This window comes from Centroberyx gerrardi, chromosome 4 (genome assembly GCF_048128805.1).
Source record: "Centroberyx gerrardi isolate f3 chromosome 4, fCenGer3.hap1.cur.20231027, whole genome shotgun sequence".
Classification (NCBI taxonomy): Eukaryota; Metazoa; Chordata; class Actinopteri; order Beryciformes; family Berycidae; genus Centroberyx; species Centroberyx gerrardi.
Genome location: NC_136000.1, coordinates 15,237,829 through 15,252,665, shown reverse-complemented (window position 1 = coordinate 15,252,665; position 14,837 = coordinate 15,237,829). Strand labels below are relative to the sequence as shown.

The 14,837-nt window shown below is 40.8% G+C and overlaps 3 protein-coding genes across 3 annotated transcripts; 2 read left to right on the top strand and 1 right to left on the bottom strand.

Annotated features, from left to right (window-relative positions):
* Positions 1 to 30: 30 nt before the first annotated feature.
* Positions 31 to 6,435, bottom strand: LOC139924521 (uncharacterized). Its single transcript, XM_071915582.2, has 12 exons — positions 6,306 to 6,435; positions 5,431 to 6,097; positions 4,737 to 4,796; positions 4,586 to 4,638; positions 4,349 to 4,493; positions 3,838 to 4,196; positions 3,514 to 3,742; positions 3,242 to 3,356; positions 2,770 to 2,890; positions 2,548 to 2,659; positions 1,878 to 1,990; positions 31 to 1,057 (listed from the first exon to the last, which is right to left on the bottom strand). Exons 2-12 carry the CDS (start codon positions 6,076 to 6,078, stop codon positions 988 to 990), a joined length of 2,025 nt encoding a protein of 674 aa, XP_071771683.1. The 5' UTR covers positions 6,079 to 6,097; positions 6,306 to 6,435; the 3' UTR covers positions 31 to 987.
* A 599-nt stretch (positions 6,436 to 7,034) lies between these two features.
* ch25hl1.2 (cholesterol 25-hydroxylase like 1, tandem duplicate 2) lies at positions 7,035 to 7,862 on the top strand. Its single transcript, XM_071915547.2, has one exon. The coding sequence runs from the start codon at positions 7,035 to 7,037 to the stop codon at positions 7,860 to 7,862; it is 828 nt and encodes a 275-aa protein (XP_071771648.2).
* Positions 7,863 to 8,958: 1,096 nt separating this feature from the next.
* tspan3a (tetraspanin 3a) lies at positions 8,959 to 13,796 on the top strand. Its single transcript, XM_071915548.2, has 7 exons — positions 8,959 to 9,121; positions 9,786 to 9,977; positions 10,336 to 10,410; positions 10,662 to 10,763; positions 11,245 to 11,397; positions 11,541 to 11,624; positions 12,997 to 13,796. The coding sequence occupies exons 1-7, from the start codon at positions 9,059 to 9,061 to the stop codon at positions 13,087 to 13,089; spliced, it is 762 nt and encodes a 253-aa protein (XP_071771649.1). The 5' UTR covers positions 8,959 to 9,058; the 3' UTR covers positions 13,090 to 13,796.
* Positions 13,797 to 14,837: the final 1,041 nt, after the last annotated feature.

The window sequence follows — 14,837 nt, the reverse complement described above, 5'->3', positions numbered from 1 at the left end:
CTGACACTTAATCTATCAACCAGTGAAAGGTCTAACACTTTATCCACAGCAGTAAAGGTGATGCAAAAGTGAAACATGATTTTGCCCCTAACATGTTTCAGCATGCTAATCTACGTAGGTGTTGTAGAATAGCTTGTCGTTTGGTTCCATAGAAAATGACTAATTTCTCAACATGCCTTGGAATTAAATCATCATTCAACTTAACCACTCATTTCAAGTTCGGGGAAATTGTTCACATGACTCTCTTTTAAATTAATACATATGGAGGGAGAATTATTTTTGAGCTATTCTTGGACTATGTTTATCATAAAACTACATCTCTCAGAAAGAGAATGTGTACACTTTGCTGCTCTCACAAAATGTCGCAGATCAATAACTCTAAATATTGTATTATGTAATCAATCCATAATTGCTTAAAGCACGTTCGGTCTATTCCTTGCTCTCTCCATTCCCTTAGTTTAAGAGGATTATACAGGACTTGGTTGAGGAAAGCTGGGTTTACTGCACAGAATGCTTAATTAGCAAAGTTTTTGCAGTCTCACCCTTTGATACACCATGAATTCTAATCAAATTGCCTGTTTATGCTGTGTAGTTCATATTTTACTCATAGTATATGATCTATCTTGCTTTGCTCAGGACACAACAATTGACTTCTGTTCCATAGTAAATTGTGTTACCTTGATATATGTGCCTGAAGTGACTAGAAACTGCAAAACATGAGCAGAGTTTTCCAAAATAACCTGAAGACCAAACAAGAGCATAGAGCCAGAACCCTGGAATCCAATCTACATGAAAAGTCTTCAGGTTTTAAATATGGTCAAACCTGACTGATGTATCAGAATGTTAACACTTCTCACACTGAGACGAATAATCATAACAACGTTGATTTATTGAGAAAATAGGCATAATTTCATTGAAAGACAGCAAAAGGAGACCACCATGGATCGTGTATCATATTATGTCTTATCACAAATTACTGCGATAATGTTACTTCTTTTCACCGGTTGCCTTCCGTGAAACCGTCTTGTTGGTGTTGCCGTATTTTTGGCGATCATTTCTGAAGACAAAGGAAAAAAATGTTGAACCGTTGAACTATTACAATATCAACAAAATCAGAATGCCTTTTTTTTTTGTTTTAATGACAAAAATAGTTCTATTACTATCAGAAATAAGTATCAGAAATACTTTATTGATCCCCGAGGGGAAATTGGGTTTCGTTGCAGTTGCTCACAAATATATATAGGCATAGAGAAATTATAAGTAAATAAATAAATATGAAAATATGTAGAATATGTGCATTATACTACAATAAAATAAAAATATGTAAAGTATGTGCATTATAAAAATATGTGCAAATAAAAATATGTAAAGTATGTGCATTATACTATAATATATAACAACAATAATATAGAAATCATAGAAAAATAAGAATTTGTGGGTGGGTGTGGGGGAGGAGGAGTAGGAGGAAATCCCTGACCTGGGCCTTTCACTCCTGCTTTTTTCCTTCCCCTTTGTTTTAAATTATTGCACAAAATGATTACCGGAATCAGTATTGCACAGTTTAAAATATAAGTTAGAAATTATGGGGTTATTAAGCTGCTGACAGGGGTGAAATAAGTCCAAGGTCCAGTCTATTGACTCAGAGTGTCTGACACTCTGAGGGAGGAGTTGAAAAGTTTGATGGCCACAGGCAGGAATGACTTCCTGTGGCGCTCTGTGGTGCATCTCGGTGGAATGAGTCTTGCACTGAATGTACTCCTGTGCTTGACCAGCACGTCATGGAGTGGGTGGGAGACATTACTACTACTACTAATGATAATAATAATAATACAGTTCTAAACATTGTGGACCACAGTGTGTATGGATGATAGATGTACCTGTTCATTTTCGCTTTGTTCCTGCATCCCAGTCCTCCCTCCCAGTGGCTGGTGTGCGCTCCTCTTGTCATCATGCTTCCACAGCTGATGCAAGGCTTTCCATTGTTGTACGGCTGCCACAACAAACATTGTGGAGGTCAGGTTAAGAAAATGCTCACATTCAAAGTGAATGTCTTATATCAACCTTGTGTATTCATGCTTCCAGTTGGAACTAACTGCGGTATCCTTTAAAGCACTGTTAACATAACAGATAATGTACCGAACAGTAAAGATCTTGCTACTGTCTTCTTTTAAATAATATGAAGAAAACGTGCACCATCTGATATAATCAACACCTAATTTTACAAAATGGTTGCTGGTGTGAAAGTAAATCACAATATGGGTTACCATGAAAGTTAGGAATCATCTTAAAACATTTCCTTACAGCATAATTTTGTTTCTGCAGCGTTGGGGCTTTGAGATGTTGATTGATGAATTTAAGGTAAGTGGATCCCTCATGTTTTCTCAGGGTGCTGAGACTTGTACTCCTTATTACTGAGTGATTTTAATGGTGGCGATCTAGGATTTTAGGCTTACGCTTTACTATGAACTGATTGGAAGTCATTCTGGATATCACTGTTAGCTAAATGGCTAAAATGTAATTTCACGGCCCATTGTAGCCTTAGTTCACCTGTTCTTTGGCACAGTGGCCACAGATCATCCTGGTGGCGAGCTCCATGGGGTGGTCCTGGTCCTCATCATGGCACACATCACAGGGATAAGCCCGGCCGCAGCAGGGAAACCTGAGAGCATTGGCACAGGGGTTTCACTAACTTCTACTGGTTACCGCTCAGAGCTCACATACTGTGCAAGACACAATGTGAAATGAGTTAGGATCCAGTGAGGGAGGTACCTTAGCCAGCGATTGCTCTGTTTGAAATGCTTGCATGTTCCCTTTTCTGGCAGCGACTTCCCTTTTTGCACAGCAGGATCTCTTATATTCCTTTGATAATTCAGAGAAAAATCACTTGGGCCTGCACAAAAAAAATTGCATTGACATTTGAAGGGTTAAAACAGTCATTTATCACCCTTTACTGAACTATATGTACATTGTGTTGCGCAAGCATGTACATGTGCATGTACAGGCATATGTGTTTAGGTATACATATTTAAGTTTATGTGTGTTTGCCTGCTCGTATGTAAAAGCTTTGAGGCACTGGATAGGCCAAGGAGTTGTCTCAAAACTATTGCATTAATTATATGGCAGTTTCTTGTTGTATAGTGTTCCGTTTAATTTCTGTAGTGTAGGAGAAACTGAAAACAATAATTAAAAAATGTTCACACTTTGTTGATCCCTATGATAGCAAAGGTAAGTGAGCTCTAACCTGTTTTGTTTGAGCGTGGCTGGATATACTGGAATCTTACGCTATCAACCAGGATACTGAGTTTGCTGTGGCAGTGCTCACAATTAAACTCCTTCGTTTGACCATAAGAAAGGTCCTGAAGGAAAAAACAAAAATGCCATTTCAGAAAAGGCAATCTTTGGTTCAGACCCAATCAAGACTCATATTTCAGCTCCCTCTGGTGTCATCTGGTGATTAACATTTCATCACAAAACAAAAATGTGTGCAACGATAAGCAGGACATGTTTCATCACCTGCACAGGGACGTCTTGGGAGCAGCTGAGGCAGCCCACAGTGAGTTCACAGTCCTGAAGCACAAGGTCAGCAGGAGCAGCATTGTGAAGGTCCAGGTATCCCAGGACGTCACAGTAATGGTGTAGCATGCTGGGCCTCAATGCAGCACTGATGCTTGCGCTACACTTTTCACACTGAGCTGTGCAGGGTGTCCTCCCACTCAGGGTCAGGTCTGCTGTTACTTTACACCTGAAGAGAGCACAGAATCAAACCTTCCATCGTGGGTCAGATTCATCACAATCCCCTAATTTGTGATATTAAAACGTTTATGCCGTTCTTCTTACCTGTTACACTGAAGACAAAGCGTGATCTGTTGGGCCATTACGGTGGCCGTGTTGTCCCCCAGCCTCAGTCCCAGCAGCTTCACCTCTGTGCCTCTGCGGGGATCGCTGATCCGAATGTTCTCCACTAGTTGACTGGCTGCCTCCTCACAACCAGGGTCGTGCTCCTGCTGCACTACCTTCCCTCCCTCCACTGTCCGATCCTTTTCTGTCTTTTCCCCCGTTCCCTCCTCACTGGCGTCCTCATCAGCAGCAGAGTCTGATGGGTCATTGCTGGTAGGTTCTTCGCACACTGTTGCCTGGAGCTTCTGGTATGGTATGAACTGCAATCCGGCTTTTTCTAAGTCAATGTCTTTCTTCAACTGTGAGAAGAGAAGAGAAAGAAGAGAAAGAGAAAACACGATAATCAGTGTTTGGTAAATTGGATATAGCATTTCAACATAAGTATTTGCAGGTCAGATAAACGCAACAGATAAATACAATCATCTAGAGTTGTAGCAGGTTGCTGTCTCACCTGCCTGGCTCCTTCAGTGAACAGTCTCTCCATACTACGATCTAGCCAACGAAGAAAGGGCCGGAAGAGCAGTTCTAGCTTTCCCATTAGCTGATTGGTTGCGTGCTTGGCCTGAAGCCACTCCAGTGATGCTTGTTGTACATGTCTACAGAGGCAGATCATTTAGTAAAAATATTGCACGACACGACTGTTGTCAATCACTCAAAACATGTTCAAATAAATTGAAATTCTTTTTACCTTCCCATTACTGATGGCAGATCCTGGTCCGCCGGTATATCTAATGTGAAAATCTGAGGAAAAGTATCGAGGTTATGAGAAACCTGTGTCAACTGTTTAATTTACAGAATATTATAGAATCTTTAGTGTGAATGGGAACAATAGCTGTTACCTCCTGGGGGTATTTTTCTGGGAAGCTCACCATGATATCAATTTCTTTCAGGTCAAAAGGCTGTGAGTTAGAAAACAATCAGTCAGTACGTTTAAGGGTATAATTCTCTACAGTGTAACCTCCCATCATGTCCTTAAAACCAAAGCAAGAAAAGTGTAACAGAAGTTCAATCATTAATGATCTACAGGAAAAACCAACACCTTGTGGACTTTGGCCTCAGTAAAAGTGTCGACAAGTGTCGACAAGCGTGATATGCCTCTGATGAACTATTACTTTGATCAGATGACTATGACATGTTTTATCATATAATGAGGGTCAGTGGCTTTGAATGACAACTACAGAGTAATGGCCTACAAAATATATTTTACTTGTCTTCATCAAATGAGCCAAAATAGTTAAGCTTTTAATCTCTGCTTTACCCATTTACCTGAGGCCAAATGCGCTTAATATAATCTCAGTGGTGCAGTTTCATTGATAAAAACCTCATGTTGTTCTGTCAGTGGGTGTACCAATTATCAATTAATATAATCCTAATGTGTTATTACTTAAAGTTTCTGTAACAATGAAATGTGTATCGAATGTGTTAAAACACATTTGAACCTGGTCCATTTTCTATATGACAAAGAGCTTGTTGAGCTGCTAAGCTCTCAGGGAAACAAGACCAGGAAGAAGTTTGGCGGAGGGCGATGTTTACCCAGTCAGGATCAGTGGCCTCTACAGTCGCCCTGTAAAAAGTAACTTGGCCGTCACTTCGTTCCTGAATAATGAGCTGATCTTTGGGAAAGCGCTTCATCATCTGCTTGATCTCAGTGTCTCGCAGCTGCTTGGAGACTTCATCTGTCAGGTCAGAGAGCTTGACCTCCTGGAGGATGTTGGGACGGGGCGCCGGCATCCTCTGTGTGACTCTTTTTTCAGGTCCAGGTACAGGCTGGTCATCCACCAAGGGTAACTGAGGTGGATGCCAGAAGCGACATCTATCCTCCATGGTGCAGAAGCCTGACATAAAGTAGCGACAGGGGCGGCGGCCGGCCCTCTCACTCCTGGCCCCTGGAGCCGCCCTGGGGTCGGCGGGCGGCCTGCGCCCCACATCTCCAGGGCCCTCTGCGTCTAGTGGTGGGACATCAGACTGGCTGGGGCGTGTTTCTCTCTGACTCTCCAGCTCTGGTCTCCTGTTTGCTGTATTCTGATTAGACCTGGCATCGTCCCTTACGTGGAGAAACCGGCACCTTTTCCCAAAATTGCAGTGTCTTCCTTGTGAGAAGAAGCGGCACAGCTGTTGTGTCTGAGGCCCTCCGGAGACTGGCTCTGCCTCACCTGTTCCCTCTTTCTCAGTATTGTCCATCGTTTTTAACACCTGATGCCTGGGGAAATGAATGAGTGAATGACTGAATGTATGCTACCAAGCTAAGCTCCAATACATACAGTAATGCTCATTATAAAGGTTACATTTAAGTATCAAGTTGTTAACTAACTAAACATGATCAGAAACTAGTCAGAAAGAGGCGTTTTGCTAATGTTAGTCACTCCATTTATGCTAACGTTAGCTAAGTTATTATTAGGTGACAGTACCTCAAATACGCCCATACAACGATGGTCCGTGTAAAAGTTATTCCGTTTACTTATAAGACCATACGATTTAAAAAGCGTATATTTTATGAGAAAAGTAATACTTTAAAATGGTCTCAACTGCCAGCTGACTTGAACTTGAGACTAGACGCGCACTAAACAACACTGTCACGTGACGAGAGTTGTAGAAGGTTCCTCTTCTAATGTAAACTCTTCTATTGTAAACTGAGTAGAAAATTGTTTTGTCGCCCCCTATAGTTTGGGAGTGTGAAATGGACGTGAAGAGTCTGGAGGTCTTTGACTTTTGTTCCCCTTTTTGCACCTTCATAAAGATGCACTGAAAACCTTGAATCATTACTTAGAGTTTGAGTTTTTAATAAAAGGCATATTATTTAATTAAAGGCTAAATGAAAGCTGCTGTACATTCTCAGAAAGTTACATAGAGATAGTATAGAGATAGAGATAGTCCTGGCAGAAAGTTTGCAAAAGTAAAATATCATAAAAAATATAAATCACCGTATATATAATATATATCATCCAGAGAGGTTCCAGCTTTATGTTGCAAGACCTGTTACCCTGAGTGTATGAATAATTTGTAGCACCCTGTCAGTTGATACTACACAGCAAGAAAAGCACAAGAAAACACACATGGGATGAAGTCTTTCCTTGCCTCTGTTTCTGGCTGGAACATTTACCTTCATAAGACTGATTCTCCTTGTGATTTTATACAGGATGGATCTAGTAGATAGTGTAGGTGTTTGGAGAAGGTGCTTAGGAAACGACTCTGTGCTGCAGCCTCTGTGGGACAGCGTGAAGCTCAACTACAGAGACTCTTTGCGATCTCCTCTATTTCCCATTGTCCTGACTGTGTCTTCCTACTTTCTCTTTTGTCTTCCCTTCCTTGTCTGCGACATCATGGGGGACAGATGGCCATGGGTCCAGCAATTCAAAATCCAGCCCAACCGGCGGCCGACAGCCTCCACGCTGCTGCACTGTGCAGGTGTCACCCTGTACAACCATGTGTTCCTCGTGCTCCCAGCATCAGTGGCCCAGTGGGCATGGAGGCCGCCTGTGGACCTGCCGGACCGGGCTCCATCCCTACTGGAGCTGATCGCCGGAGTGATAGGGAACCTCCTGCTCTTTGACTTCCAGTACTTCATCTGGCACCTGCTGCACCACAGGATCAGCTGGCTGTACGTCACTTTCCACGCCATCCATCACAACTACTCGTCTCCCTTTGCTCTCGCCACTCAGTGTCTCGGGGGCTGGGAGCTGGTGACAGTGGGCTTTTGGACGACCTTGAATCCTGTGATCCTGAGGTGCCATCTTCTCACCACATGGGTCTTCATGGTGATGCATGTCTACGTCTCTATAGAGGATCACTGCGGCTATGATTTCCCCTGGTCCACATCTCGTCTGATACCCTTTGGCATCTACGGCGGGCCCAGCAAGCACGATGTGCACCATCAGAAACCCAACACCAACTTTGCACCCCACTTTAGCCACTGGGACAAAATATTTGGCACACATGCTGACAGCTTTCCTCTGGCTAAGGAATAGTACTGCACTATTGGTTAATATGTGTGTGTATGTGGGATGGGGGTTCATGAGAATTCATAAGAGATTATTAGTTTAATAGTAAATGTTACACTTTAAACAAAATGAAGGAAACATTTTTATGATATAAAAAATGATATTCTCAAACTTATAGACACAAAATGTATTAAAGATATTCCTGCAGCATGTGATGACAGAGTGCGTTTATATATTCACTGTATCCTGAAATAGTCTGTCATTTGAATTATGTGTGCTATGTAAGGAATGCCCAGGATGTGCCTCTGTCTAATGTGTCAGATGGCTTTACTTTGAAAGTGATCCTTGACTTCAGACATGGCTTGCGTTACATTCTTCCTGACATAAATAATACATTCCTTATGCTGCTTTTCTGCTCTACACCAGTGTCATGTTTCACTTCATTTCATTACTGAGTTTAAATATGCAGGTACATTGAAAGAAATCAATCAAATATGATGATTAAAGCTTGCTCCCTGGACTCTGTATTCACTAGAGTGCTGTCAATGTGGAGCCACTTTTTTATTTTTAACTCATAATAAAGTTTAAATGCTGATGTAGCCTTAGTGACCACTGACCAGTGATCCAGGAATAGTAGTTTACCCCTCCTATTCTTAGGATACTTCATGCATAAATTACCTTAAATCAGGATCTGTATTTTAAGACCTGTTTGCCTCTTGTATTTCGGGGGTCATGTAACCTAACCAGTGATCTCAGATCAGCAGGTTACTCCTACTTGATACTCTAAGGCCCTTATGCATAAACCATAGTTTTAGAGTCTAAAACTATGGTTTATGCATAAGGGCCCTCTTTAGCTGATAAGCCATGGTAAAGCAGGGACTCTACTAGCCACTAGATGTCAGCAAAGTGCTCCATTTGCAGTTTCCTCCTAGCTGCTCATATTTGTATTTTTATATTTCACTGCAAAATATGACATAGAACGGCTAGTATATATAGCACAAAGTATTACATCAAAAAAACTAAATCCCGATACAGATTATTAGTTGATTGTGTCATGATTATTTCCAGCCTGTTGTTGTGGTGGCGCTGCGCTGCCTGGAAACTAATCCAGTAGGACGGGTAGTCGGGGCATGGAGTACGTGTGGTGGAGCTGACCAGGACATGTTTGAATAGAAACCTGTTTCATTTTCCACTACCTGTTACATTGAATCCCCGTCTTAAACATGGGACAGTGCGGCATCACGTCGTCGAAGACGGTGCTGGTCTTCCTAAACCTTATATTTTGGGTAAGTTTGGACGATTCTCTCTGACTTATACGTGCGTCACTGCGCACCAACTAGCTAGCTGCTGTGTCTCCACCAAGCTAGCCTAACGTTAGCTGCAGCAGCTGACCTTTGTTTAGTCAGGGAACGACTAGTTTGAGATGATATGCGATTATCTACTAACAGTTGTGTGCTAAATGCAACATATTTCATCGTGTTTTTTAACAACTGGCCCTTTTCTCTCCCAAGATATTCGCAGTGTTTCTCTCAAAAGACTAACGTTAACTCTTATCGCCTTTTGATCCCTCAGAACAGGACAAGTCTCGTTGGTAGCTGCAGGTCTAGCCAGAAAGTTAACATACTTTCTGAAAATAATGACAGTGTGTTTATTTTTAGGTGTTGTATCAGTTAATGCAAGAGTGTTGTCAGTGATAAGCTTAGCAGCTATGCTGCTGCGCAGGACGAGGTACATTTTAGATGATCGTTTGTTATCTAGTAAATGCTTCAATGGACCTTGGCACACAAAACAAGTGAAATCTCCCTTTTCTGACCCCATGCCATAACATAAATAAGAGTCTTCTCTGAGCTTCTGTGTTAAGTATTTTCTCTGGCCAGTACATCTTGTCTCGTTTGATGTCGCTTTGTTGATAGGCCTAAATAAAGTCTTTGTTTCTTTGTCGTCCCACAGGCAGCAGCTGGTATCTTGTGCTATGTTGGAGCCTATGTCTTCATCACATACGATGACTATGACCACTTCTTTGAGGACGTGTACACCCTGATCCCCGCTGTGGTTATCATCGCAGTCGGAGCCCTCTTGTTCATTATTGGGCTCATTGGATGCTGTGCTACAATAAGAGAGAGCTACTGTGGACTTGCATCGGTCAGTAAATATTTCCTCCTAACAAGTTGATTGATTTTAGTTGATTAGTAGTAGCAAAAGCACCAAAATTCAAAAGGCAGAAATGAATGCAAATGACACCACACAGAGGTATTTACTGCCCCCCTGCAGCTGCAACTGCACAAAAGGCTTAAAAAGCCCATAACAATGCAGTGGGGAAAAAAATCTTTCCCCTTTCCTCATAGCACCTATTTGTAAAACTGATAAGCAGTAGTAAACAGTGTAATGTTAACTGGTAAAAATAGAAAACAACCATCAAACCACACAATGCGTTTTACTTATATGTTTGTTGGCTTTCCAAAGAAACCCTGTAGCCTAAATCTTGTAATGCAATCCACAGTTTGTCATCATTCTTCTGCTGGTCTTCATGACGGAAGTGGCTGTGGTGGTTCTTGGATATATTTACAGAGCAAAGGTGAGTAGGCTAAGTCAAACACAAGTCACTATTCAATTGTTTTTAATGGCCTTCAAGTAGGAGCAACATCTCCCTGATAACCCCCACCCCTCCCTCCCAGAGAGCAGGCACACCCTGTCAACCACACATAACTTTAATCTGTTCTTTTAAAAAAAAAATGTATCATGTTTATTTGTACTATTGTTGTCAAATATTAAGTCTCACCTTTGTGAATTTGCTCCGTATTAAGCACTGTTCCCAATTGTTGCCAGGTTGAAGATGAAGTTAATAATTCCATCAAGAAAGTGTATGATGAGTACAACGGCACCAACAGCAATGCCCAGAGCCGCGCCATTGACTACGTGCAGAGACAGGTGAGAACATCAAGGAAATGTCTCCTGTAATCCAGATAAAGTGATTTCATGTTGCTACACTACCAGTCAAAAGTTTGGACACACCTGATTGAATGTACAATGTTCTTCATTATCTTAAAGCCATTTTGATCTAAAGGCTGATGCTTAAATGCTTGAAATTTGTTTCTTAGACAAATATAAATAGTGAAGTTGATGCCTATGTATGAATTTCTTTCCAAAGCCTTTGCCTTTCCATCGAGGCAAAGGGCGGCTACTTTAAAGAATCTAAAATATAAGATAGTTTTGATTTAACACTTTTTTTGGTTATTGTATAATTCCATTTGTGTTATTTCATAGTTTTGATGTCTTTACTATTATTCTAAAATGTGAAAAATAGTAAAAATAAAGAACTTTTGACTTGTAGTGTCTGATAGGACGGTACTGACAGAGCAAGTAGTTGCCAGTAAAGTAATCTTGTATTTTCATGTTTTCATTCTCACAGCTTCAGTGTTGTGGGATCCACAATTACTCAGATTGGCAGTATACGCGTTGGTTTGAGGAAACCAAAAACTACAGTGCACCCATCAGCTGTTGCAAACCTAACATTTATAGCTGCACAGGGTCCCTGACTCACCCTGAAGATCTCTACCAAGAGGTAAAACAACCTGTTCTGTTAAGTTATGGTACCAAACACAGCTAATGTCTGAAATGGTGTGACCTCTCACAGCTTCATACCTTTAAACATATTCACTGTGTTTGTGTGTGTGTGTGTGTGTGTGTGTGTGTGTTTGTGTGTAGGGATGTGAAGCTCTGGTTGTGAAGAAGTTGAAGGAGATCATGATGTACGTCATCTGGACGGCTTTGACATTTGCTGCCATTCAGGTATTCAACTTTCATCAATGTGTCTAATTTCATGGAACGTCACTCATTTTTAATAAAAAAAAAAAAAAGACTTGTGGCTTCTAGCTCTCTAATCAGCCTCTGTCCTCTGAGATTGCCGGTGCTGTATGGGCTTTGAGTCGTGCCTTTATTTTGTTCAGTTTCTCTGCTTCACTCAAGTAGAGCCCAGGGGAATGGACAAGACAGTCAGTGCCTTTATCACTTCAGTGGCAGGGAAAGTACAGCACAATACAGCCTTACATCAGAGTTCAGACTTGGCTGCGTCTATTTTTAGCTAGTATTCAAATGAGCCATTTCAATTTGTTTTCCCAGGCTAAAGAAAGTAGTTCCTCGGATTTAGAAATGTGCTCTTTCTTACCTTTTTTAAAATATTTTTTGGCATTTCTACGATATATGGACAGCACATAGAGGGTAACAGGAAAGATGGGGTGAGTGACAGCTGACAGATGTTAAGCTGTATGTACCATTGCTTTTCAGGTCTTTTTTTTTTGTGTTCATTAAATTACCCAGCCTCTTAGAAATATCCATAAATATACTCCGTTTAAGCTTTCAGGTTATTTAAATTCTCATGTATCTGACATCTAGGCTGTGGAAAAGCGTGTCACATATTATTATGTCTGAAAACAGTCACTCATTCACTTTTGTTAACTTGTTTCAGTTCTTTAATTTTAATACAAAAAGTCAGCCAGCTGCACGACGTCTGAGAAGAGGCTTTGTCCCTCAGACATTTCTTGGCAAGAGCCTATGTTAACTGCAGTTACAAGAGTTCCTATGCATTTATGCTTTGTTAATCTGTATTCCACATCGGTTCACTTTATTTATTTGTCATTTACGCCTGAGCTAGATTTGTTTTGGTTATAGGGTGCTGATCTATGCGTGAATGTGTGTTTGCTAGTTTGCAGTATTTGCTGTAATTCAAGAGGCTTTTGACCTAGAGGCTTCCCTGTTAGCTGCTGATGTAGGAGTTTGTGTTGTCCCTCCCAGCTAAAGTGGTAAAATTGTTAGACACTTAAATATCTGCAGGAACGCCCTCAATGTTGTGTAATGAAGAGAAACTGGCCATATGTCCTAACTTACTGTTTCAAGTTTATACTGCTTACTGCTCAAAATCCTGCTTTTTGACGTGTCTGAGAGCTTGATTTAATGATTTTAGTGTAAAACTGTAAGTGTTTTCTTAAAAATAACTGTATTCCACCAAATGCTAAAGTCAAGAGCCTAAAGTGAGTGGGGTAAACTACGCAGCTACACTGAAATCCCACATTGTGTGGCCTTAAAAAGGTTTGTAATTGACATGTAGCTGTAAAAGTCCATTAAAACCAAAGTCTAATGAAAAGTTGCTATCTCCCTCTCTTAGATGCTGGGGATGCTGTGTGCCTGTGTGGTGCTGTGCAGGAGGAGCAGAGACCCTGCCTACGAGCTTCTTATCACAGGGGGCACCTATGCATAAAGAAGACCTTTCTCACTATAACACACATACACACACACACACTCTCACAATTTAAGTGTGATTTACATGGATCCCGGGTGAGAACGTGAAAAGAATATATTTCCACACTAACCAGTTATATATATTTTTAACTTTTCTTTTCAAAAAGCTATTGGCCAAATTCTTGAAAGGTCAATGAGAATGAGATTTAGAACGTATTCTGTTGCTCTGACTACCTAAGTTTTTCCCTTCGTTTGAGGTTGGCGAGAGTGAGGTTGCTAGACCTCCTGTACTGTATGGAATAATATGCGGACGGGGTTCTTTCCTCATATGTTAGTTTGCACTATGTGTATGGCTTTGGAATATTTTATAAATATTTAAATCTATCATGTATAGTACTTGAATGAAACATTTTTTCTTTGTACAATTTTATCCTGTACCACTACTACTACTACTACTACTACTACTACTGCTAATACTACTACTACTACTACTAATAATAATATTACTACTACTAATATTAATACTAATACTACCACTACTACTATGGCTCTGTTTTGGTTGAAACCTCACCTTTCACCAGCAGTATTCTATCAAGAAATAGTACAACTGACACCATCGCCCAAGTCAACGGCACTGCAGGGTTTTACTTTTAACTTCCAATTAACTTACTTTTTTCATCTGGTCTGTCTGTCAAAAATAAAGCCTCGTTATCCCCTTCAGTAGGATATTTCAAGTCGTAATACATTCTTAACTATTATTTTTGCCCTGTAGCTGTTTCGTTTGTTTTTGTCTGCGCAGCCTACTGATGATAGTTTTAGGAATTGATTTGCTGATATGTAGCAGTGAAAGACTCAAGAATGTAAATAAAATGTTGGGGGAAAGTAGAAATGAAAGTGTGTTTTCTTCAATAGTAGATGTGTTTTATCAGTTTATGTTGTCTGTCAGCAATTTCATATCTTCACTTAAAGAGAGGAGTTTGCTGCATTGGTCACCAAAGTTGTGTGTTTTTTTACTCTAGGCAAAGCACAGATCCAATGGCTCTTGTCATTGGAAGAACAAGTCTTGGTCCGTAGAGAGAAGGGTTAAAGTTCAGCTATTTCCCATGAGGGAGGGGTGTAAGGGGTTCACACAATGAGTCAGATGGTTTGGTCTGTGCTGATCCTAATCCTCTATGGTATATGGACAGGCTTTGTCTTTAGGTCCTTAAACTAGGTTCTAGGTTGTTGAAGGCTGTAATCATATATGTATATATTGCAACTCTGGACTCACTAGATCCGGTTATATCTGTGGATGATGGGGAAAGGGCTCAACATTGGTGACTTGACAGACATTGAGTTGGTGACGCATCACCTGCTGTAGAGTAACCAGATACCTGTGAACCAAAGAGATCAGTGCTTCACCAGGTGACCCAAGAATAGAGGCTGGGTGCATTTCAACTGCTCTGTGTGTGTGTGTGTTTTCAGATTGTTCTGGTCAGATCTTCTTATAGTCCAACTATTAGTAGTCTTCATTGCACAGAAAGGGGGCATGTAGAGAGAAGAAAAGCTTGTGCTAAATAGTTTGTGGTTGGCTTTGTTAGTAGGTCAAATGACTCCAGGCATTAATTGAGTCATTGTGGGGGATGGAAACAATGTTGACAGTGCCTAACCAACAAATAAAAACCTGACGATTTGTCTTTCATAGTGAATACATACAAATATGTGCTCATGCATGAACTGAAATATTCTTTTCAGCAGTTGGACTATAAACAAAATGAATTACTCATG